The sequence below is a fragment of the Polypterus senegalus genome, chromosome 4 (assembly GCF_016835505.1).
Source record: "Polypterus senegalus isolate Bchr_013 chromosome 4, ASM1683550v1, whole genome shotgun sequence".
NCBI classification, from domain to species: domain Eukaryota; kingdom Metazoa; phylum Chordata; class Cladistia; order Polypteriformes; family Polypteridae; genus Polypterus; species Polypterus senegalus.
In genome coordinates this window covers 136,629,116-136,656,281 of record NC_053157.1, presented here as the reverse complement: position 1 = coordinate 136,656,281, position 27,166 = coordinate 136,629,116, and the positions used below count along the sequence as shown (strand labels likewise).

At 36.9% G+C, this 27,166-nt stretch overlaps 1 protein-coding gene across 1 annotated transcript in view; it reads right to left on the bottom strand.

Annotated features, from left to right (window-relative positions):
* The window catches only part of wdr19 (WD repeat domain 19), a 93,370-nt gene that overhangs the window by 17,199 nt on the left and 49,005 nt on the right, over positions 1 to 27,166 (bottom strand). The window contains exons 22-29 of the mRNA XM_039751306.1: positions 26,889 to 27,035; positions 25,241 to 25,323; positions 22,917 to 23,000; positions 18,279 to 18,425; positions 15,359 to 15,483; positions 14,556 to 14,665; positions 13,771 to 13,839; positions 11,376 to 11,453 (exon numbers count right to left, since the gene is read on the bottom strand). Of these exons, the coding sequence (XP_039607240.1) occupies positions 11,376 to 11,453; positions 13,771 to 13,839; positions 14,556 to 14,665; positions 15,359 to 15,483; positions 18,279 to 18,425; positions 22,917 to 23,000; positions 25,241 to 25,323; positions 26,889 to 27,035 (843 nt within the window). The remainder of the gene's footprint in view (positions 1 to 11,375; positions 11,454 to 13,770; positions 13,840 to 14,555; positions 14,666 to 15,358; positions 15,484 to 18,278; positions 18,426 to 22,916; positions 23,001 to 25,240; positions 25,324 to 26,888; positions 27,036 to 27,166) is intronic.

Genomic DNA, 27,166 nt, shown 5'->3' with positions numbered 1-27,166 from the left:
TTCTAAAGGAAAATGTCAGGACATCTGTCCATGAACTGAATCTCAAGAGAAGGTGGGTCATGCAGCAAGACAATGACCCTAAGCACACAAGTCGTTCTACCAAAGAATGGTTAAAGAAGAATAAAGTTAATGCTTTGGAATGGCCAAGTCAAAGTCCTGACCTTAATCCAATCGAAATGTTGTGGAAGGACCTGAAGCGAGCAGTTAATGTGAGGAAACCCACCAACATCCCAGAGCTGAAGCAGTTCTGTATGAAGGAAAGGGCTAAAATTCCTCCAAGCCGGTGTGCAGGAATGATCAAAAGTTACCAGAAAGGTTTAGTTGCAGTTATTGCTGCAAAGGGGAGTCACAACAGATACTGAAAACAAAGGTTCACATACTTTTGCCACTCACAAATATGTAATATTCAATCATTTTCCTTATTAAATAAACAACCAAGTATAATATTTTTGTCTCATTTGTTTAACTTGTTTCACTTTATCTACTTTTAGGACTTGAGTGAAAATGTGATGATGTTTTAGGTCATATTTATGCAGAAATATAGAAAATTCTAAAGGTTTCACAAACTTTCCAGCACAACTGTAGGTCAACAAAATTTTACATACAAGTATTAGGTACAAAACATAGATTTCTATAAATGTTTGGGCTATTTCTGTTAACCAGAAGTGGCACTTTACCTTTTTATTCATGCAGCTGCAGAGTCTGATTTGTTCAACTTTACTTTTATAATAATTGTTCAATATATTATTAATTTGATTTGATTTGTTGTTCATGGTTCTTTAATGTACATAATCTAAAAATGTAACCATTGTCTTGTGGTTTACTCCTCAAATATCCATCCCCATATCTGAGTATATGAGAAAGTCTAGGGGAGACCACCCCCGTTTTTTTTCTTCACAATCATGGTACATATTAATTTGCCATTTGAAACTGCCTTCTAAAGTAAAGTATATTTTAAACATTTTAAGAAATAACTAGCCTGCTGTTGTGTTTTATAATGGAGCTAATGGGTACTGGGGTCCCATTGTGAAAAAAAGTCTTAAATTTACCAAATACATCCACTTTGAAATAGCAATGGTTTCGAGTTAAGAAAATGTGCCTTCCATATTTCAGAGGCATGTTTGTGACAACAAAAGAAAACTGAAAATAATACATTTTATCAGAGATTCTCAGTACTATTTTCTCATGGTAATGATACATTTCTTGTTTGCTTGTCTGCTCGCAGTGGGCACCATGGCTGGAGTTATGATACCCCTTTCATCAACCTATATTTTGCTGATTATTCGAATTTTGTTTCTCAATTCTGTTTCTTCAGCAGTTATGTTCTGCCTTAGCTTGCAATAACAGACAGATGTGTGCTCTAATCCTGTACAGCTATGTGCCGCATAATATTTGTTTGGGCAATGTCTAATCGCACATACATCCATGGTTTCATCTATACATATAAAGGAGAGTTGGGATCCGAGAGACTGTATTTGTGTGTTTGTGGAGGGATGGAGAGTTAAGGCGGGTGGGGGAGTCACATGATCATCTCCACTCCCATTCACCTCATTTCATTCACTTCATTTCGCTCCGAGCTGAGCTCCGCAGCTGACGCGGTCTTGCCATACTTTTTCTTTACTGTTTAGTCCTCTCTCCTTTACTGATTTATATAAAAGCGAGTTGGGATCCGAGAGACTGTGTTTGTGTGTTTGTGGAGGGATTGAGAGTTAAGGCGGGTGGGGGAGTCACATGATCATCTCCCCTCCCATTCACCTCATTTCGCTCCGAGCTGAGCTCCGCAGCTGACGCGGTCTCACTGTTCTTTTTCCTTAGTGTTTAGTCCTCTCTCCTTTACTGATTTATATAAAGGAGAGTTGACAACCGAGAGACTGTACTTGTGTGTTTGTGGAGGAATGAAGAGTTAAGGCGGGTGGGGGGGTCACATGATCATCTCCCCTCCCATTCACCTCATTTCATTCACTTCATTTTGCTCCGAGCTGAGCTCCGCAGCTGACGCGGTCTTGCCGTTCTTTTTCCTTAGTGTTTAGTCCTCTCTCCTTTACTGATTTACTGTTTACTAGACGCAGTACTTACTGAATAGTATTTTTTCCTTTAGTGTTTCTACTTAGTGTTTCTTAGTGTTTAGTAGATGTGGTGTGTTGGGTGTTCCCGGCGGTGTTGCGGTTTACTGTTACTTTCTACTTTGTTTTTGTACTTTAGTGTTTAGTAGACTTTTACTTTATCTCATTTTCTGTTGTTCCCGGCGGTGTTGCCATTTTTCCCATTACTATTTTTTATGTAGCATGTTCACAAATTAGTCATAGAGAAAATTTATATATTTTGGCTCCAGGAGGACAAACCAAAAATGTTGTATATAAAGAAGCTCTATAAGTCGCATGTAGATACATAATTATTCCAACTACAGCGACTGCAGTGAAGCGCACGTGGTCTGCTAGTAAGGTTATAATAGAGTTCAGAAATCCTAATGAGAGAATGGAACGTAGCAGACATAACCAAAAGTAATGAACGTTACAGCTTCTCACACACATGTATCTCTTGTATAAAAGGTGATTATGCTACCAGTACTGTACTGTAATTTCTTTCATTGATTTAATGTGAACTTTCTCGAATTACTAATAAGTTTACCATATAATAGTTTATGTTTTGAAACATAGGTAGCAGCAACCAGTCTGACATGTTGCACGTCTCTGGAGTGTTGCAGCATTATCTGTATCTGTATTTAGTCAAAACAGGTACACTGCAGTATCCCACATAGCTTTGCTAAATACTGTATATAATATGATGTTCACACAACATTCAAATTGCATAACATTTGTGAGGAATAGCTGGGACAGTCTGGCATAATGGCTAGGATGAGCCCTGTCCCCTTACCTGGCACGGAGGGCAGGATAGTGGATGGACAGGGAAGAAAACCCCTAAAGAGTGCATGCTTCCCCGACACGCTGGAACTGTGTTGGTAAAGTTTTGTTAAGGGTTTGGGAGTTGTGAGATGCCCCCTGCAGATCATACATCCTATTTCATACATTAAAATTCAGTTTGGAATTTCAACACTAACCCATGTAAGTGTTATACTGAGCACTGATGTCAAAATGGGTGAACTTCTCACCTTAAACACAGAGGACACACATAAACATGCAGGAAGCCAATTTAGCTCTGTGGCATTTGAGGACTGGAATAAGACAATGTTGAATTGATCGGATGCATAGATTCTTTCATAACTGGAGCTGGGCACCTACAGTCTATTCATGGGTAAAATAAATTTAAAATCTGGTACATTACAAAATTATAATGTAACTTCAATATATGGTCAAATTATGAGAAAACAAATGTGAGTACTGAAGCGCATCATATCCCACATCTAATGAGGTCCAGCTACAGCTAAAAAATGTCAGATCCCCTTTCGTCCAAAATGGGACACATCCGTTATCCATGCACATGTACAGAAAGTCAAGGATAAAAGGACCACAGTTGATAGGAACAATGACTGAAATGGTGACTCTTTGGAAAAGAACCTGCTCTCTTCACAGAATAAACATCACATAAGAGAGTCATACACACAGTTACATAAAAAAAACACACATGCAATTGCACAAAGGAGTATTTTCATCCTAAAAACACAGGCGGCAGGATCTGCAACTGATGACTAATGAAGGGTTGACACAGTGGATTACGCTAGGTTTTACTAGAACACTAACTGCCTGCATTCTTAGGATTTATTGTAGCTACTCACAGAGAGAGACTATTGGCACATCAGAGTGAAATGAAGATGAAAGCATCAAGAGAAACAAAACACAAAAATAAAAATCATGGTTAAAAATAATTAAAGGCAAGTCACAAGAAATGGAGATGTTAGGCTTTTAAAAATATTAATATCATGATTCACAGAGGTCCATGTACAAAACAAAATGACAGTAAACCAAACACAGAGCTATAATAAACCTGATCAAGTACATTGATTATGTCCGTTTTCCTCCTACCTGGAAAGATGCCTTCTAATCAAACTGGGGTGACAGTCTGGAGTTGAGTGCTAATATGAAAGGAGTTCAAGACTCCTTAGAACATCCATTGGATGTCCTTTTGAACACATTACATATCTGTGCTCCTATATGCACGTGAGTATGGATGGAATTTGGCTACATATTAGGAACTGTAGTCATTGAGAAGGGACTGTGGTTAGCATAAAATTTCAATGACCTCATGACCTCATCCCAGCCAACACAGGGCGCAAGGCAGGAAACAAGCCCTGGGCAGGGCGCCAGCCCACCGCAGGGCGCGCACACACACACACACACACACCAAGCACACACTAGGGACAATTTAGGATTGCCAATGCACCTAACCTGCATTTCTATGTACTGTGGGGGGAAACTGGAGTGCCGGAGGAAACCCACACAGATATGGGGAGAACATGCAAACTCCACGCAAGGAGGATCCGGGAAGCAAACCTGGGTCTTCTAACTGCGAGGCAGCAGCACTACCCACTGTGCCACCATGCCGCCCCCTTACAATAAATGTGTAAGCGCAACTCTGTTTAAACTGGTGTTTTCAGTATATTGTCTTTACAAAACCAGTTCAAGTCATAAAGCGATATGGGGTAGAGGCTGGTGATGGAAACTGGCTCTTAGGGTGAGAAAAGTAGCTTCTCTGATGAGGAAGAATTTCATGATTGTGAAGGAGTTTGTAAAACATGGCACACATGTAATAGGCCTCACCTTTACACTAACAGCATTGGCTCTGGAACCAGACGTCTCCACTGTGGGTGTTCTCAGTATTGCTTTAGAGTTTTTCACTTAGAAGGGTTCCTGGCAGGAGTGGGATTCTAACAAACTCTTTACTGAATGCCATCAGTGGTAGCATCAGTAGCTGAGAGAGCTGTTCTATTCACTCTGACTTCAGTTTAGAAGAGGAAACTTTAGGGTTATGTTTGCCCAACTCTACCCAACAACCATTCAGAGTATTTTACCCAATTAGAGGCAAGCCGTTAAAGGCTATCACTTACCAGAGTGGCTTGATTAAAAAGGAATGACCAGCCTGGTCTACACTCAAGTGGTGAATTGCTAAGTATGTGACATGTATAACAGCACTCTATTCAAAAACAAAGTTGCATGAAAGTGTGCCTGATATCAGAGTACCTCAGGTTCAGAGGTGAATGGTGCACTTAATAGTCATGTCATCTGATATGAGGCCATTTGTTGTAGACATTTTGGTAAAGAGAGGTGCTAAGCTGTCAACTGATCATTGGCTGAGATTAACAGCACATGGGCCGAGCCAGAAGACCCATCTGTGTAGCAATGATGCCTGTAGCCTGGCTAGCAGATGCTCCTCTTCAACATACTGTTAACTTGAATTATCATTCATTTAAGAGCATCTTATTTATCTGGGAGAGTGTAGGACCCAATTTAAGATTTCAGCAATATAGGTAGTGGCTGCCTGTTATGAAGGCTATGATCAGTGAGTGGACTCCAATGGTAAGGGAAGTTGTGATGTAAATTAATAAGGCCATTCATGGAGTGTTAGCAAGAGGGTCTCCATATCAGCCAGAAAGTAAGCAGCACTGCAAACACACAAGAGATGTGGTATTAGTGAAAACATGGTGTAAATGGAAAGACTTTTCAGAGGCCTCATTGCGGTTGAGTATTCAGTGACTCAGGAATGGTATGTAGAATGTCATCCAAGCAAGCTGTTCCCAGCAAGAATAGAAAAATGTTGAATTCAAATATTTTCAGTGAATTTTAAAGATCTAGAAAACCAGTAGGGTATGCTCTCCAGAGTAGAAAACATCTGGTGGGATAGGTCCATTTACATTCTTGATTTCACTGCGGAGATTAAAAATATTCTGTAATAGCAAAACCACAAGTGAACAATAACGGTATATTCTACCTATTAAGAAATGAAATCTTAGGGTAAGTTACAGTATATGCATAGTTATCTAGAAAGAAGATTCCCGAACCTGGAATTTAGGAAGAGTAACATAAATTCTGTCCTGTCCTTGGAACACTGGACCTTTGTTTTTACATTGTTTTACATTGGAGGATTTCTAGGGTTTGCCTGACGTGTCTAAATGTTTTGTGGACTTGAGAAGACTTATCACTATGCATCATATGATATTTTATAGGAGTTGTTTCTGGTGCAGTGAATCAGGGGCCTGTGGTGCTGCAAGGTTTTTAAAAAACAATGGACTAGCTCAGAAACTGTGAATGAAGGTATGCAAGAGAAAAGCTGTGTGGCCGCAGAGAAGTTAATGAGGGAACTAGAGAATTGTGTGTTTGCAGGCACAGACTGCAGTTAGCACAGTCGTCTCTTAAATTTGGCTCTGTGGATCATTTGGTGTAACAGCATTCACTGGGTATTAAAAAGATCTGTGTAGTAAGGAGAAGAGAGAAAACAAGAAAGGAAAAAAAAAAAAGTTTGAGAATGAGTGAAGGAAAAACTCAAAGGAGAGAGGAAGTGAGAGAGAGTTGCAGAACTGGGGATCAAGCCAGTGCAGAGGAACGGAGGCGAGGTGGTCAGGATGCCTCATGAAGGAGTGAAAGGAATGGCACTTAATGGTCCTACTATACATTATGAGGTGCAGGAATGGCCGATTACTCCCGGGATCGTTCTATACATGAAAAAGGATGGTGGTGGAATGAGGGAGTTCTTGCTGTTAATTAATGCCATTATTGAATATCATGACTTGTTGCTGCTCTCATTCTGCCACGGCAGACTGTTGATTTTCTGTTTTTTCTAAGACCACCGTCAAGATGTTTTGGTGACCTAAGCAGGCCTACATGACCGAGACCTTCACCTTTCTTTATTTTCAGGTTAGCTGGTCATGTGGCAACTTATTTTGTGTCTCATTATTGTTCGGCTGCTCATTAAGGAAAAAGAAACAACTAAGAGGTCTGAGTCACATCAATTAAAACAAAGGCAAAACAAGTTAATCAGCAGCAAAAACTGGTCACTAATTAAGAAGATGGTTAGAATGAAAACCTGCAGCCACTGTGGGCCACTAGGACTGGAGTTGGACACCCCTGATTTACATGGAAGAGTAAAAGCAATCATGAAATGAGTGTAACACCTGCAATGGATTATATTACTAAGGTTGAAGCATCAAAGAAACTTTTTTTTTTAGGTAGCTTGACAGTTTTGGAGACCTCTCAGTAGGGCCATTGTTCCTCTATAAAGGAACCAGCTGAAGTGGCTTAGGCATCCAGAAAGGAAACTCCTAAATACGTCCATTGGGAGATTCATCAACATGGTCCACTGGGAGGAGATGCAGAAGCAGACATTAAATCTCTCAGCTGACCTCGGAGAACCTGGCAACTCCACAAAATGACCCAGAGATTGTTGCTCGGGTGTGGGAGGTGAGGTCTAGTATGAGCAAATCTTGCCACCACACCCAAAAAAACACAACAAAATGACTTTTTCTGCTTTTAAAGTTTTAAAATGTTATATGATACAAAAAACTGCTTATCAGAACTGTTCTTTTTGCAGTTTTGACAACTTTTCTTTCAAAGGTGTATGCAAAAAAACGTAAAATGTTTGGAACCAGAGCCACATGCTTGCTTTTAAATGCTCATTGAGAGCATCATAATGTAGCTGTGATGTTTTGTATTTTATTTTGGTGTCATGTCAACAATATAGTTAAGGACATATATATTTGTATATTGACACATTGGCATATATTTCTAATGTGAGTATTAATATCTTATATAATCTGACAAATATTTTAGATTACCTGATTATAATACATATACATGTATATAAATAACAGCAGGGATTTAAAACTCAAGATGGCCCGTAGCCTGACCCTCTTTTTTATTTTATCAGTCAGGTGCTTAGAGTACATTAACAAAGACACGACTCATTAGTTACATAAGAAGTGGCTAAGAAAAACCCCTCCTGTTACAGATAAGAGGTGACTGTCCTTGCTGGGCACAATCTGTGAATAGGAATACAGAGGCAAATGTTCCCAGAGGATCTTCAGTTCACTTGGTGATACCATGGGTGTAAAAATTCTACTTTAGATGTTGCTCTGGCCACAAATGGATGAAGTTTGGCGATAAGGATGAGATCATTGAACATAGCCAAAACAAAAGGTATTTTGAGAGCTAACCTTTGTTAAATAAAAATTTACCCACTAATAAAAGTACTCTAGCATGAATGGAATTAAGAGAAAATATACATTTTACTGTTCTCTAAGTTTTTTTTTTTTTTTTTTAAGTACCCCTTTGTGGTTAACACAAACAGTACATGGTATGGACAAATGTAAGCTGAAGTTCTCATTGTGTGCACAAAGATGGCGCCAGCAACGATGTAAATATCCGTGAGATGTTAGTACATATGTCTAAAAAACGGTTAACAAAAACGGACACAAATAAGAAAAACGACGTCACTTAGAAGACGAGGGTGAGAGGCTCCAAGCAGATCACACTGCAAGTGATGCAAGAAATGAACACTGACAGTGTTAGGTCAACTTTGTATTATCAGCAGCAAATAAACATCACATTTTGTGTAATTTAGAATGTACATCTTTCAAAAACTGTACAGTATAGAGTAACAAAAGCATTTTGCAGACAGAAAGGATGTTATAGCACAAGAATTTTAAGGAAGCAGGCACATTTACTTGTACATACTGTATGCTGCTTTCTTTTAGCAATTAGCCTGTGAGAAATCAAATTAATGAAGTTGGTGCATAAGTCTGATTCATGGAAGGTACCGACTTTAAATTGTGGCTGCTAAAGTGAAAAGCAGAGAAATGGGAAAAAAAACCACACCTTTAACAAATGATTACGATGGAGTGTTGTTTTTGTGTGTGATTTCCTGGGAGCGACTCACAGTCCTTTTCTATACTGCAAAGTGTTTTATTAAGGACAAAGTAATATATGAGACAGGTATACCAACATCCAATTTGTAGTAGTGGTGAGGCATGCAAAATATAATTTATTTTTGACTCAAACAATATGTGCAGATTAGGCTGGCAGCTCTAAACTGGCCAAGCCTGAATGAGTGAATGAACATGGGTTGTGAAGCCCTGGTGCCCCTTTCAGGGTTTGTTCAGAACTTATGCCCTGTGCTGCAGTAATTGGCTCAAGATCCCAGTGCCTCTGTATTAAAATAAATGGATAAGAAAATTGAATGAATAAATGCATACATAAAGGTACATTTATCCATTTCCTAACCTGCTGAATGGATGGAGTTTAGTGTTGTGTAGATCTGGTGTTTACTGCGGCAGCATTAGATGAAAAGTGTGGGTCTGCCAGTTCGTCACAGGGCACACACCTACACTCGCTCATACTAGAGTGTTTTATAAGCATCCGATTAATCCTAATCATTGAGATGTGGGAAAAAAACAGGTCCATTTGGACAAGTCCAGATGTAAATCACACAGAGACATCTGTTAGGCCAGGATTTGAACCCTTGCACTACAGCTGCAAGTAACCACTGTACCACCTATATACTTTTGTATAAAGGAGTGGGCAAAAGAAGGTTTACAGTTGTGAGTGCACAAAACACAGAGTTTATTCTTGCATTGTTATTTATTCATTAATTGCTGTACTGCTTATTTGTATTATTCTTCTTCTTATTAACTAGATGTGTAAGCCCATGCTGTAAAAAGCCTGGGGTCCTAGAAACCATGGATTCTGGCACTTCAATCAATCAATCGCATTGGCTGTGCATTGGCGACTAAGCGAGTTTCTCTTTTCTCAGCAGTTTCACTTTGGCGACAGAGTCGCTTTCTTTGAGCTTCATGCTGTAGCCTTGCACTTTTGAGCTGGACAGACAGACACACACACTTTCGCGCGTAGACGTTTATATATAAGAAGTGTGCTTGAGTGTAGCAATCATAACCTGCATGTCTTTCTCCATACAAAGAACCGTAAACCTACTTTTGCCCACCCCTGTATATAAATCATGTGTTTTTAAGCTAAATGTGATTTGTGCTTTTGACTACATTAAATTTGTAAATTAGTATGGCAAAACCTATCAGTGGGAATTACATTATATAAAATGAACTAAATTTTGTACACAGCTGGTTTCCTATAACAAATAGAAACCGATTTTGTTTTTGCAAGTTAAATAATTAATCTGGAACAATATTCAATGTAATTTGCCACAGTGCTTACATAATTTGTTTAAAAACAAGAAATGTTTTTATATTTAACTATGTTATATACATTTAAGCATAGTTATAACAGAAATGCAGAATGGAATCAAATACTGAAGTTATGTAAAGTCAAGTTTATGTAAACTGTATGTGTTTTAATGTGTTCTCTAGTAGCTTTAGTGGGAGTATTAATTGTCTGTCATCTTAGATATCCCTGAACAAAATGGTATTGTGCATCACAGATAGTACAAGTGTGATAACCACGGGACATTCAGCGAGAGTTGGGTAACTGGCTGATAAAACCTGCTTAAGCTACTTGATTATTTGCTTTAATCAAGGTACTGATGATAAGCCTAGTTAAAGTATTAAATATTCTTCTGCATGTGGATTAAGGCAGATCATTTTCTATTAGATATTTAACCTTAGTTGTCCATCAATATTTGAACAACATCCAATGTGTGTTAACATTCCCACAGTTCAGCTATTGTGAGCAGTCTGCTTTGTAAGAACCTGCCCTTTCATTATCTTCATTTGCACCAAATGGTTACAGCGCAGCATCGTCACAGACTCCGCACACTGGCTTCCTTGAGCCTGCTGTTGTCAGGGTAGGCTAAGGGACAACGTCTGGTAATGAATGAGATGCTGACACCTGCGGGAAATGGATGAATAGAAACTTGACTTATTGTACTTGTGGCAACCAGAAAGCATGCGAGATATAAATGAGGCAACATTACCATTTTGTTCACTAGCAGACAAATCTTGGACTTTTAATTAATGGATTAATGAAAAATTTCATGAATTAATTTAATCGATTCATTTTTGACCACAATAATATTTAGATAACCAAAGAGAAAATAATTCTTATCTAGTCAAAAGAACAGATTTATACTGGTAGATATTTTTCAAACACTATGCATGAGCAATTAAATAGTAGAGATGTTCAGCAAAAATTTTGTCTATTGATCTTCAAAATACTGTCATAAAATGTATGCTTTAAAAACATTAAGCGCCGCATATTCAAAAACTAATAATTAAGCTAAATCTAATACTAACTATAAAGGCAGTAACTGCAACTGAAGGTTTATCCTATTTATTCTAATTTCCCATCGTATTTTACTTGAAATGGAATGCATTTAATAATTTGAGACATAAAAGACAGTATTATTCTGTATCAGGTCAAGTTTTTTTACTGGGGACCAGGCACAGCCAATTTATTTTGAAATCTATCTGCTAGTTCTAAATCATGAAAAAAACTTTCAACCAAAAACCTCCATGTTTTTACCTTTGGCATTCCATCACTTTCGCCCATCAAATAATCAATAAGCTGATTGGTCAGGGATTCATCTCTTGCTTGTCCAACCTTTTCCAATAAAAAAGAAATAGACTTATATTTACTACAATAAAGTATATGAACTACAAAAGAGATGTTCAAAAACACATTTTAAAAGATTAGCAAACATTAAATATCAGTTTTAAAATAACAATGTTGTACACCCTTCTTAAATATTTTTGTTTTTCTGAATTTTAATTGGTCGGGGAAATAACTTACAAAAACTGGGACTTGAATCATATCCTTGAAGAGTTTTCTTGAAGAGTTATTCAGAATATGATAAGATGGATGGGCAACATTGATGAACCTTCATCTTTTAGTCTTTTACACTGGTTTAAAATGGAATTTGACTACGGGTTTTGGTTGGCTCACACAAAAACGAACTCTTCTTATTCAGAAGCCATTCAGCTGTTACTTTTGCTCTTTCATGGAATCGTGCACGATCACCTGAAGGACCTCTCTGTTATTGGCTCTATTCATCATTCCCTCTTTCTTAAGGAGTGTCCCTGGTGCTGTAACTGAAAGGCACCCCACAGTACACACTTGTCTCTACCAAGCCTCATGATAGAAACAAACGTATAGAGTTGATGAGCTGTGTACAATTTGCATTAGTAAAATCCTTTGAAAGGCCTAAGATTTGTTTAGTTTTAATCAAGCCACAGGTCACAGAACGTACCAAATGCTATCTTGTAAACTCTTATTATACTTGAGAAACTTCCCATTTAGCCTTTCTCCTGCCTTCAACAGTGATGTGATGTATACTGTACTGTACTCCTATTTAATGGTGTTGTTATTCAGTTTTTTTTTTACAGCACTGGACATTTTTGATGAGAACAGGCCAATCAGGCCTACAAGGCTCACCAATCCTGTCCACCTAATTTCTTCAAAATGACATAAACCCAAGTTTTGAATGTCCCAAAGTCCTACTGATCACCACACTACTTGGTAATTTATTCAATGTGTGGTTCTCTTGGTGAAGAAAAACTTTACAGCAGCTATGTGGAAATATACCCTTAATATGTGTCATACTGTGTCACTATGTTCCTGTTGAATTCATTTTAAATTAACAGCCTGGATTAACTGTACTGAATTCTTTCACAATATTAAAAACTAGAATCATATTACCTCTTAGTATGCATTTGTCTAAACTGAAGAGGTTCAACATCTTTCCTCATACCACAACCCCTGCAGACCTGGAATAAGCCCAGTCCCTCTTCTCTGGGACTGTTTCTAGTGCTGCTATGTCTTTTTATAGAATGAAGGCCAAAACTGCATCATCATAGTACTCCAGATGATGTCTAACCAGTGTGTTATAAAGCCTGAGCAAAAACTCCTTGGACTTGTACTGTACACATTGTGCTATACCCTACATTGTGTATAACCTAACACTCTTGTTTGCCTTCTTAATAGCTTATAAACACAAATTTGCTATTACTCCTAATTCCTTCTCATAAGGTGCAATTTTCATTTTCAGACTTCTCACTGTGTATTTAGATCTAACATTTTTACTTCATATGTGTAATACTTTGCATTTATTTACTTTAAGCTTCATCTACCATAAATCTGCCCAAGCCTGTATGCTGTCCAAGCCCCTCTGTAATGATTCAATGGATTCTAGAGTATCTGCCAATCCACCTAGCCTGGTATCAACCACAAACTTAAACAGCTTGTTGTTTACATTCCTATAAAGATCATGAATATATATTAAAAATAGAAAAGGCCCTAGGACTGACCCATAAGTGACCTCTCTTTTAATATCACCAAATTCTGATAAGGTTCCTCACCATAATCCATATCTTCCTATGTTTTAACCAGACTACTTACCTACAGACCCATCTAGTTTTGCTAATCTCTCATGTGGGACTTTATCAAGTACCTTCTGAAAAGTTCTTGGTCACTTCCCAGCTATTCTGCTCAATTTGACGAGAATTTCATCTATAAGTGGTTTGTAACACAGTTCTCTAATGATCTGATTGTGCTGCTCAAAAAGACCTTCATTCTATAGATTTTTACAACCCTCCCTAACGATTTAATTTGTTCTCTATCTCAAAAATACAGCACAAAGCTGTATGAAAAACTCCTTAGCCATCACAAGAAAGAGGCTCTAACATTGAAAACTATGTGGATCTTATACAGGAAAGTCTACTCATTTTGAAGTGGCCATATTGAGTCTTTAAAACGGCATCAAAAATTGGCTACACTAGAACTGAACTCCGTTAGAAATGTCGTAACATGATTTTTTTTTTCAATTTATACATGCAAACAAATGTCATATATTTTCATATCTGATTTAGACATTTGCCCCTAAAACATAACAAAATGTTGAGGATATTGTTGTAAAACTCACCGTTTCTATTGCCATTTCAATTGCCATGTTATCTTCAGTATTTGGGGTTTTAAGAAAGTGTTTTAGTGCCTGAAAAGAGACAATTAAATGTTTGGTCAAAGTCTGGCTACAGTTGGGCTTCATCTAATGTAGCAGTTACAGTTCTAAAACCATAGTAACATTGTGTGGTCTTCTTGAGAACATGTGCAGCATAAGTCATAGTGGACACAATATATAAATTAAGCAACATTGCTAAAAAGAACTACAGGGATTAATTACAATGGTATATACATTTTCCATAATTAATGCTTTATTATCACAAAGACTTCTTTGTATTTTATTTAATTGTGTTAAATAAGATCTGTTTTGGAAGAAAATATGTGATAAATGTAATGGATGGTGTCAAAAACAGCATCGTTCATATCAAGTCATTTCTCAGGACAGAAGGAGTATAATGTATTTTCTAAATGTATAAAATCTGTCTGTCATGAAAACAGATTGGCACACCCTCACTTCATGAGAATACTCCAGCCTTGCAAACCTCCGATTCTCTTGCCTTGAATCTCCCTCTACTCTAATTAACCTAACATTCTCCATTAATCCAGTACAGGAACATGGGATTCTAAAACCTAAGTTATTAATCTCTTTTGAATCAAAGGATATATATTTTTCTACAGAAAACTATATTATAAATAAAAATTCTGAACAATCTATAAGTTATACAGTATAAAGGAAAGTATGATCTAGTTGGAAAAATTACTCTTGATGAGAGAATGAGAGAACAGTTTAGAACCTTTCATGCTCACCCTTGCGTATTGACCACAAAGCAGAAAAAACTTCCCCGCCAAAAAGTGTTTCTTTTCTCCTTCAAAATACAGTGCAATGCTCTGATAGTCCTCAGTAGTAGCGTCAGACCCTAAATAAAACAATAACTATGAATATAAAGCATTCAGATCCTTAAACAAAATCTGCAGCCATTGATTGGACCTCCATATGATTTCACACATACGGAGGGATTTAGCTTACATGCTGGTTTCTGACAACACTTCATTAATTAATTTCCCACTGCCATGTATCCAGGTTGGTAGTTTGAAGTTTCTGGTACATGGAGTCCCCCCGGCATCAGTGAGCACAACGCAGGAACCAACCCAGAGCTCCAGTTCATCCCAGAACACATTCATAGAAACACACTCACTCATATATAGCTAACTGAAATCTGCAGACTATTTCAGATCATTCAATCATGCCACACAGACCTTAACCATCATTACATAGATTTTGCATCAGGCATTAAGAGTACATTTTGTAAGTCCAGTCAGCATGTTGTTCACATTCAAATCTGTGTGACACACTGGCTGCCTTACCAGTGTTAGATTTCAAAGCAGGCCAGTTGCGTCATGAAATCTAAAGCAGTACTGAAGTCCATTTCAGTTGTAAGTGATTAAAAAGGAACATTGCATCTTGAATCAATAAAGCCACAGTGAAGTGACAGCAAGGGATACATGCACAGAAAGATAAGTAAGCAAAATATTATTATTTCTAAAATATGTTTATTCAACAAAGATATAATGACAGAGTCCACTATATCGCATTAACATGTCACACCTACCAATGATATCTGCATAAATCTCCATCTGACTGTGTTGTTGAGCAAGCTGAAATGCTTCATCATTACATTTTGACATAACCAAAAACTGGATTGCTGATCCATAGTCACTTAAACGCAAGAAAAACCTGTTGAAAAAAAAACCAAAAAACAAAACTTAGTAGTCTTACATTTTAGGGATTCATTTCAATATCTCTCCTGACAGTCAATGTTTATTTCTCCAAAATACCATTCTTAAAGTACAACTAACATGAAAATCTACAAACAGGAAACACATGAATTCATATTTATTACAGTATCACAACATAATAATATAAGAAATTTGACAACGAGAGACCATTCATTAGCGAAGCTGCCCAACACACCCAGATACTTCTTCAAGGTTGTTGAAGTTTCTGCTTCAACTATATGACTTGGTAGTTTGTTCCTGATTCTCGCAGCTCTTTGTGTAATGAAGTGCATCATAGCTTTAGTCTTACAAACACAATGTGACATTTTCATTCCATACATCTAAATTATGTTATGAAATAATGATATGAAATGAGGGAATACGTTAAAAGTATTCAGTTTTTAAAAAATGTCTTCCGTACTTTATGTATTGAAGAACCTTTATTGTGCATGAAACTGAATGTAGTATGGACCCATAGAGTGACATAATGATTCGATGGTGACAAAAAAAAAAAGCAAAAATATCCTATATCTTTTTCAAAATGTCTATATTAAACTCTCACATACATTTTTTACCTTCATAAAATGAAAATAGTTTAACAAATATTTCCATTTTGTTTCATATCTGTTGACATAGAGTTTCATCTTTTTCCAGTGATAACATTACACAGGTATATGGGAACACAAGAATGAAATTTGGAAATTATTAAATTAAAACAAATTTGGAAATTAAAACAAAGGCATCAAGAAATGTATGGCTGACAGCAGTGTTCGCCCTAATCTGAATCTGAGTGGTGAACAGTTATTGAACTGGTCATGTACTTTTCATAATACAGACAAAGATCCTCGTAAGACTACCTTGTAGAATTCTTTTAAAAAACAACTCAAAACTCATCTGTTCAGGAAGGCTTTTAGCTCTACTTGACTTTATTACAACTTCTCTCAGTTTACCTCTCTGTCAAGATGCTCATGTAACCTGTGTGTGTGTGTCCTAGACCATCAATTCTGTTGTCTGTTAGGCTTTCTCTGAATTTACTGTCTTAATCTTCTTTATTGATTTATTTGGTTTGTACTATGCTATATACTGTATACCCTGCCGTTCTTTCTTATATTCTGTAAGTCCCTTGAGCATGGGAAAGGCGCTATATAAATAAAATGTATTATTATTATTAGCAGAGCACCTTGGATCATCTGTGGTAATGGCATCTGCTCTGAGGCTGAATATTCAGAACAAATGGGTAAGGAGACACACCGAAGTAGCAACTGTTTGTCACTAGGGTAAGAGGCGACTCAAATAGCCTGGTCACATCCAAATGAGTTAAATGGGTAGTTAGAGTGAGTGTCTTGGGAGTTCATAGCAGATGACTCTATTTGGGATGAATTAGTTCATTCCACACCTGACACAGTAGCAGCTCTTTGTCCTTATACAGATATTTGAAAGGAATGTGTCAGTTTGTCTAAACATGGATCTGGAGATGGTTTAAGACTGTATAGTTTAGAGTATGTTTTCTTAAACTATGGTTCATGACTCAAAGTGAGTCATGGTTTCTGGTACTGGATTATGAGTTGCTGTTGTATTTAATGGAAATGGGTCGCAGTTTAATTAAGCAACTGACATTGCTCCAATAATTGTCCTTAATTACCTCCCTGACAATTCTACGCAATTCTCCAAAGGAGAAGCAGCACTGACAATCATCTAGGCATTTAGGCATTCAACAAGGAATGGGTCTCAAAGACAATAAAAAGGCCAAGATCAAGTCATGACAAAAAAAGAAACTTCCCCTTCAGAGTATCTTATTACAGGTTCTGCAAATGCAGGAAGGTTTGGGAGTACAGTTGCAGCTATCTTCATTTAAGGTGAATAGACGATTTGACTCCAGTGTTATCAGTGATTTTAATGGACAGCTAAAGATTGGAGAGTAGTCATTCTGGGCATAAAAGGTTTGCCTCTTGTGTGCAAATGTTGCTGCACTTTTGACCCCATGTGACTGTGATCTGTAGAGTGCAATTTAGTGGTTTAGGTGACAACACAGCAGATGAAGTGAGAATTGGCACATTCTGATCTCAAGTCATGGTTCCGTCCTTGAAATGAGTGGCTTGCTGTCTGTAGCTGAGGGGAAAGAGCTGTCGTAAGTTAAGAAATTTAAATAACTGAGTGTCATTAACGCATAAGGGTGATGTTGATAACTGAGACTGATGTATCAATGGCACACTGAGGGCGTCTTACTAGTGGTGCTCAGACGGAACTTTTAATCTACCAATCAATCTAAAAAGCCTTCCCCTCACCTATTGTCATCACTGCATATGCAGTCCATGGGGTGATACTTACTTGACATGACCAAGTGAGGTCACTGGAGCATAGCTGCAGTCCAAACCTAAGAATAGCTAGTTGAATATAAAACCAAGAAATGGGCTTATAAAGCTACCCAGGACCTCAGTCAGACTCACACAGAGTGGAAGGCAGAAATTAAAACTTCTCGGGTGGGTGAAGAAGCAGCCTTGTAACACATAAGAGAAACTACAGGAGTGTGCTTAAGCACAAACACAGATGGGAGACCCAACTATTCAGATACAGAGCATAAGAGATATTCATTAGCTTGAATACTGTTGCTTTTGCCCAAGACCCCCGTTAACTCTAATGTGTTTTGTTAATGGATAGCAGCTCCTTCAGTTTTTTATGAAGTGGCTTCTGGATGTGTTCCATTGTTTACAGAGTACCTGTATTGAACTGCAAATGACTGCAAACGTGCTGTACCTTGCTACCATCTTGGCCCCTTCAATTGACTGAGTATCTCTGACAACTCGCACAGCTTCTTCTGGGTTGTTCAGGTGATCCAGGTGTATTCGAATGACGTTGTCCCAGTCTTTTGCATTTTCATATGCCATTGCAGCTTCTTTATACCTAAGCAATGAATCAATATTAATTAATAATTATGAAATAAGTGTCTTTAATATTCAAGTGGTAATCAGTTATGTATATAAAGTACATTACAAGCCTCAGACTGCAGTTTAGTTATTAGAATCTCTGTAAAGAGTGGAGTCTGAATGTCAAAATTATTTTAAATTGTTTAACATTGGCAAGAAATGTATATGTGGTAACATATGTTACCGGCAATGTATGAAAAGCAGGGATTGTATAGAATGCCCAGGCAATATATAGAATTCCTGCCGTTTTTGAGCAAAGTATGAAATATCTATATATTCTACTAATATTTAATCGTAGAATCGTCGTTGTATGTCAATATTTCATGATTCCTTCTCTGACAGTACACATTGCTCTGCCATTTTCATACAGCACAGTATGGGCTAGAGTCTTTGCTGAACAAATTCAAAGTAGTGTATTTTGTCACTTCCGAACAAACACTAAAATGCAAATGGGGAATTTTGAGCGTCGAAAGTCACGTGGCATTGGAAACGTCATTAGCGGGAGTAATTTAGACTTTACAGGTTTGTCTTTTGGCATTGCATAGAATGCCTAGGAAATGCGTGAAATATTAATCATTTCATACTTTGACTTCCAATTTTCGGCATTCTATATATTGCCTAGGCATTCTTTACAATGACTTATTTTCATACATTGCCCATAACATATACATTATTAATTAAAAATGTAAGCATTGCTTAACAGTGTATTCATTCAAACAGTTGCCAAACCACCCCAAATGGCTCCTTTCAGTTTAGAGAAGGAACAGTTTTACCCTAAGGTTCTCCCATACTGCTGAGATTCTCACCTCATCACATTGTATCTCAGCAATCCTGTGTAAGAACCTCAATTTGGCCATTTGATCTCAGCAACCCTGTGTAGGAACCTCAATTTGGCCATTTCTACTTGCTATCTCATCCTTTTGGTCACTACCCACAGCTAATGATCATATTGGTTCCAGTTAAGGCAACGAGAAGCACACAGAATTCCGTGTTCATTGCCAAATGCCTCGTTGGGTGACCATTGTAGTCCTGTAGGGCTCAGTTCTAAAAGCTGAGTGAGGCCGCCATCTACGTTCACCAACCACAGGGAGCGGGGTGAGGGTCAGGTGACAGGCGAGTGTGAGACAGATCCAGGCACAGAAAGAAGAAAAATGCACATAGCATAAAGAAAGCTGGCAAATGAAAATGTAGGATGGATGAATAGATATTACACATTTTTCAAAGTAACAGAATATGAATGTGGTATTGTAATCTAGGAAGAGAGAATCTGAAGAGGCTTCATTCTCTAGCACCCAACCACAGTCTCTCAAAGGAGATTAATAGGTGAGTTTTTGCCTTTCAGCATTTCAAAGGTCGAGAGCACATTGCCATGTTGGTAAAGAATTGTTTAGCAAACAAAGAGTAAGCTGGGGACCTGAAATTAACATGATGGCCTCCAGAATGTTCTCATTTAAGCCCAACACAAAGCCTTGTGAGGCTGCTCCTACTGAGAGATGGCCTGAAATGAAAGATGAACCCTTGCATGGTCTGCAATGAATATGTGCTAATTATACAATATAAGTCAGGAAAATACATGCCATTTTTGTGTTCATGTTTGTGCTTAAAATAAGGATGGGGGAAATTAAAAAGGCAAGTGTATAGTAATCGCAGACCAATTTTTTTTTTTTATCAGCAAACATATTTTGAGGAGAATTGAACAGATATTCTTAACTATAAAACAGTCCTTTGTAACTAAATAAATGTAACATTTTTGTTATATAGAACTAAATTCTAATCTGTCGCACAGTTTTTAAAAGGTAAAGGTTTTGACAGCTTGAAAGAATTGAACTGTGTGGTGTCCAGACAGGCCACATTTAGGTTTACAGGAAAATATTAATGAAATGAAGGTAAAAGGTCCACCATCTTTTAAGGACATTTCAGTTTATATTCCTTTATCTTTGTTAGGTGACATTTCATTGAACTCGCCAAGTGTTTGGATTGTGAAAGAGTCAATAGTAACAAAGAAACATTACATATAAAAAAAATCATTCATCTTAGTGATTGGTCCAATTGAAGTTATAAACAGTTTTTCGTTATAATAAATCACACTTCCAAAGTGAAGCATTGGCCTTTCTCTAAATGTATTCAATTGAAATTGGTCTTTTAGAAAGTTCACTTGCAGTGTCAGGCACGTTAGCATAAATGTATTTGTCAGCACTAGATGCAAAATACTAAATATGTAGCACAGCATCTTATCATTAGAGGCTCCTGGACAAAGGGCCCCAGGGAACAAGGGTCAAAACTTTCATCCATTCTTTCAATTGTTAAGCAACAGTGCCTGACCTCACACAGACATGGCAGAGAGGGAAGGCTAGGAGCTCAAAGAAAAAGCTGAGACATGTGATTGTTTTCAATTACAGGCTGCCTGTTGTTTCTGTATTGTAGAAAGAAGAAAAAACTCACATTTTTTGTGGGTCACTGACTGGCCTGAGATACCAGCACCTTGAATTAATTCAGAGACTCTGTAGCTCCCAAGAAAGTATTCTGAACTTTAAAGTCATTTTGAGGGAAAAAGGCACGAAAGGGAGCTGAGAATGGGACTTCAAAGGTAGAATGGCAAGAAATGATACAAAGAAAAGAAAAAGGTAAGCATGCGACACAAGTAGCCGTAATTCAAAATCAAAAGTAGCCTGAGGCACACGCTCACATCAGCTACACATAAAATACTTTTTATATGGGCACAATGACACCAATTTGTTTTAAATTGTTTTTTTTTTGTTTTCTGTTCTGATTTAGAAGCTAAGTTCAAGAGGTGCTTTCTACTTGGCAGTCATTCACATAGACATTTCTTCTGTTTTCTTACAATCAATGATATGGATCTCCTAATTGGACAAATGGAATGTTTCAAAACACTAAATAGATGAGTCCTGTTTAGCTGCGGAAACAAAGCCTAAGAGGGGCGCAGCTCGTTTTGCCGCCGAATGTAAAGAAAAACCTGGTAAACTCTAAATATGCTGAGTTAATGCCTATAAATGGCACTGGAAGAAACTGACAAGATGTATAAGCTTTCTCAGCCTACACTCCATTAAGAGCACTTTTAGAGAAGTAAATTCAATTGAACTGAACGTGCACTGAAAACAAATATTAGGAAAATGCAGGTACTGTAGCTCAAGCAGGTATCCAGACAAGGTATGAACTGTCCATAAAAATAAGATACACAAATACTAAGTATGCTAAAAAGCATTTTGCAGTAATAGAACGAACATAGTTATTCTTCTTCATTGTTAATAATCGACTTAGCTAGAGAATTCAGTGGTACTGCATATCCATTATTTATTATCTAAGTATTATCTGTTAGAGACTGCATAAATATTAAAGCAAAGTGGCTCATAATGATCTAAATTAAAAGAGCATTCTTGCAGCCAATTTGCATGTATTTATTAAACCCTCTTTTCCATTCGGGTCATTGGAAGTGAGTGCCTAAGCCAGCAACATGACGTACAAGAAACCAGGATGCCAGTCCACCACCAGGGCACCTTATGCACAAACTAACAGTAATTTAAACAGAACCAGTTTAGAGTTACCAGGTATTCGAACAAGTGTGTGACATGTGAGAGAGTCAGACACGGGGCGTACGCAAATTTTAGACAAGACAGTGAGCATGCTGGGAATCAAAGTAGGGCCTCTGAAGCTCTGAAGTGCTAACTAACCAGAGTGCCACCATACTGACTCTGCTTAAAATCAGTAAGATCTTCTCACATTTTCACAGATTGGAGCACATTACTACCCCACTTAATTTTTTCAAGCATCATAAAAGTGGGTGCCAACACATTTTTTTTATTTTGTAGAAAATAATCTCCCACAAATGATGAATATTTGTATTGTAGGTTGATTAGGTTTATAATGCACTGGTAAGACAAAGATTAGCCCACAGCAGAAAATTATGCAGCGATACTTTTACTTTAAACAGAGAACTGACCAAAATGAGTTAGAAAGCAGAATGGAACTATAAAATAACAAAGAAATACAAAGTATTATTTTGTAAAGAGCACAAACATACACTACTGTGTAAATGCAGCAGGAAAACCATTATATTTTAAAAGGTTTTACACACAGGTTAACCTGTAAAATATGTGTAACCTCAATCTGAACTATTTTAGATACAACAGTACCATCTTAGGGTGGAATGCAAGTTTAAATTATATAACATTCTGAAATCCACTTATTACAACTGTTTGTTGGGAGGGAATATGGGCTGCTATGGCCTGTATTGACTGAATTGTGGGCAAGGCAGGAACCAACCTCTGGACCTGACACCAGTCAATCACAGGGACTGCTCACACACCTATACACACACAAACTTGGCCTGTGTGTCAAAGTCAAACCCTGGATGTGAGGCAGCAAAAATTCATAGGCTAAATAGGGTTAGTATATTTATTCTTAGTATATTATTATAGTTTAGTATATTTATTACAGTGCACCACATTACCTGCCATCTGCCTCCTTCGCTTTGGCATACTGCAGATGAATTTTTGGTGAAGTCACATTTGGAAGAAGCTCACCAACTTTCGCCCTAATTATAAAAAATGCAGTAGAGGATAATTTCAGAAACATCATACATAACTGCAAAATCTCCAAATCAGTAACTTAACAATTCACACAGTTAAAAAGTGCTGGTCAAAATGATGTACATTTAATCATTACAATTCTTACAAGGTTTAGAAAGAGATATTATTAAATAAACGACAAATGATCTGTTTAGCACTAGTCATAGCTAAAAAAACACTACAACTACTACTGCTAATAATAATAATAATAATAACAATAACAATAATTATATATTTTATTTATACAGTGCCTTTCCCAAGCTCATTGCACTTATTTAATCATCAGGGTATATGCAACATTGGATACAAATATTTTCTGCATTGAACACTAAATCAGATAAATAAACCAGAGTAAAATAATAAATTCAAAACTAAAAGAAAAGCCTGAACAAATAACAATGTATAATATAACACACACATAAAATTATCCTGAGCAACTGGACAGAGAGGTAAACTGAAAGATGAGGCAGAAAATTATGTTAAGTTAAAAGTCATGTGCCCCACTGCTGAATACTGATGAACTACAAAAATTCTGTGGCAAAACACACAGAAATATTTATGATTTTTTTTGCAGCATGAGGTTATTTTATCCACTAGATGGCAACAGAATATTATTGCAAGTGTTAATTCGGGCGTAACACTTTACATGGCATCATAACAACTTAACCTGAGAGACACTCAAGCTTAACCATTTTTACATAGAAGCCTGAGCCTGAAAAATGCTATGGATTAACGCCAAACAAAAGTTAAAAGGACTCTAGCCTTCCAGCATCAAAACTCCAAGTGTACACATGAGCAAAGATATGCCTAGCATAGGGCAGGGTCCAAGGGTCTTTCCAAGCAACCTAGAAACAGGCTAGTGGCACCAGACACAAAAAAAAAACTAACATACTACTAAAAGAAATACATATCATGGAAAATCTGAAAAAAATTATGAACACAAAGTTTAATTTGCTATAAACATTTTAAAAATACTGGAATTATAATGAGTCAAAATTCCAAATCTGGGTAATTCTGAAGAAGAATAGCATTATCTATTTTGATAAACACTTCAAAATAGAAACTTTGCATCTCTAATGTTTGTTTTCTTCTTTCAATGTGGGAATAACCTTTACTTTTCCTTTTTGCAGATACATGCCCATACAGCCCTTCACTAACTTCACTTCAAAATTATAGTCATTTAAAACCATTACACATAAAATGTAGAAAGTGTTTTATATAGATTAGAAAAGTTCATTTGGCAGTGATGTACATTTTCAAACGCATATAAACTGTTAAGGTTCACTTTCATTTTGTTTGTCCTTCATAAAAACTGCACTATAGATTTATTTCTGTTTGTAGAGTGTATGGACATGTTTTATTCAAATTACAAACCAGCTGCTGTTTTTTTTTTTGAATATATAATTAAAGACTGTGGCAATATCTATGATTCATTTTGGTATGAATTAGATTATTTGCGAATTGTCTATCCATTTTCTAACCCCTTTATTCCATCCAGGGTTATGAGGAGTCAGTAGCTCTTCTAGCAGTTGTGAGCACACGCTTGAAACCAACCCTATGGGATTATATTCTGAGTACTCAGATAGAAACCCACTGAGCAAAGGGAAGAATATGCAATCTCAAAAACAGGTATTGCCTGCTTGGGACTTCAACTCATGATTCTAGACCTAACCTCGCTCCACTGTGCCACCTCTGCTGACTTTGTTTTTGTATTCTGTGGTCTATGTTGGTGCTGGCTTGAAGACAACTCTCCCAAGGATCTGCGCAAATGAGCTTAAGGGCTTTGAGATGTAAGAACTATGGCAATGTATTTAATATTAAATGGTCAGTTTCTAGGAAAATGCAGAGGTTTAAAAAGTTATGCAACTAATATCCATGTGTCCTTTTTTTCCTGAACCTGTTGTATACAATTACAAAGTAATGAGGTACTGAAGTCTATCCCACCAGCATTTGGTTCAAGACCGTAACTAAACCTGCGTTAGTGTGGACATCGCAGGGCACACGCATGTGCATATCCACACTTACTCATACCAGGCTAGTTTAGAGACACTTTGGGATGTTGGAGGGTAACAAAACTGACTGAGAAAAAACATGTCAGCACATAACCGTTTATGTGTAAACACTATGGAGACCATAACCACTACATTCCCCATAGTAATATTATTAATAAAAATATCTAATGTAAAGCTTATGCTTGGGAACTTACCAGTTTTTGCAACGGATGTACACTGATGCAGCTTTGTCATAATACTGGCCCTTCTCATACAGCTGAGCAGCTTCAGAAAATTGCTAAAGATTACAAATTAAAACAGTGCTTGCAATAATTTTTCAGATTGCTAAACATACATCCAATTTTTCTCTGTAAAATAATATCCGGTTTGTTTATATTACATACATTATTGAAAGATCATTTAGGTGCACCCAGAGAAACACAAAAAGTAAAAGAAACAACATTAACTATTTTTTTTTTAAGCTTTTAACTTGAAGTGGGCCTCGACATCACTTGTCCTATAAAACTGGCCACTGCAAATTTTATTGTTTAACAAAATGTGATGTGCAGGAATTGATATTTCTGAGCAGTTAATTTGGGACAAAACAAAATAAAAATATAACTTGGCTCCTAACATTTTCACAGCTGATGTGTAAATCCTAATCATGAAGATAAGAATTAAGATATAACAAAATCAAATCGAGATTTCTTGCCATATAATCAACTTGATTTTACCATTCTGGCAATTTCAGAAGTGGAATATATCACCGTAATATTCTTTACTAGCATTTCTAGACTGATAAATGTCTCCATCTATCCATTTTCTGAATCCATTTTTTCATTATTAGCTAAATAAACAAGCCTGATGGACTGAATGGCCTCCTCTCACTTATCAAATTTCTTATATCTCACTTATAAGAGTTAATAGTTAACCTAGCCTTCACATCTCAGGGATGTAGGGCGAAACTGAAGTACAGAGGGGAAACCCAGGAAGCATGCAGTACATCTAGGATACTTCTGATGCTTGCTATTAACATTTTACAAATCACTTGCAGATCAGAGCTCCTTCATAGCCTCACCTGAAAAATAAAGCACCTTGTCCTCTGCCATTTTTTCTGTCCTTTTGAATGCGGCTACATCCATACTACTACATTTTCATTTACATATGCATATATTTGTCTTAGTTTTCAATTTTTGTCTACTCTTCCCTAGAATTTTTAAACCCGGAAAATGGAGACTTTTGAAAAAATGTTTCCAGAGTGGTATATTTCTAAAAACATCAGATCAGCAATGCAATGTGGAGATGTGAAAATGCAGACTCTAATCATGCTCTGAATAGTTTGTACTTATTACATGGCTCTTCCTTGATTGCATCCTGCTCATTACAGTTTTAGTCATGCTTTACTCTCAATAACAATTAAACCTCATCATCAGTCCAAACAAAACAGTCTAATTTTTTTCATATTTACCAGTGCTGTTCTCCATGTGTAAATTACAAGCTTCAAATGAATGTGTAGTGTGGAGGACGCATACTCAGTTGTAGGCAGACAGCAATGAAGCATGCATTTATGGTGGATGGAGACACTTTCGTAAACAACGTGCAAAAACTAGGAGCTAGTTTCCATTTTAAATTTTTAAATGAAAATATAGTAGTGTGGACATAGCCTGAGTCTTCTCATTTTTAATAATTACCTTAGTGTATTAACTTACTACTAAGAAATGTTACTAGAAAACAAAAGTTAGTTCTTGTGCCTAGAAAAAGTGGAAATATTTTGTGCATGAAATTGATTTTGCAAGAGTAATCCTGCTACCTAACAGGCATTCTAAAAAAAACATTTTGAGAAAAAATATAAATATTGGATACCTTCATACTCTCCAGTATTGCCCCACAGTCTTTCTTTAGGACTCTGCTGGGATGTTTGATGGCCTGATTTGCTCCTCTGCGAATGTCTCCCATTCTGATTGACATTCTTGCTACTCCAGCAAGACACGCCTCATCATGTTCTTGAAACTACAAGACAACATTCTTATTAACGTAGAAACCTTATTAATATAATAACCTTATTCAAGATTATAATCTTGTTGATACCTTTAGCTATTTCCTAGCAAATGCATCTAACAGTGATATTCCTTCAATATCTG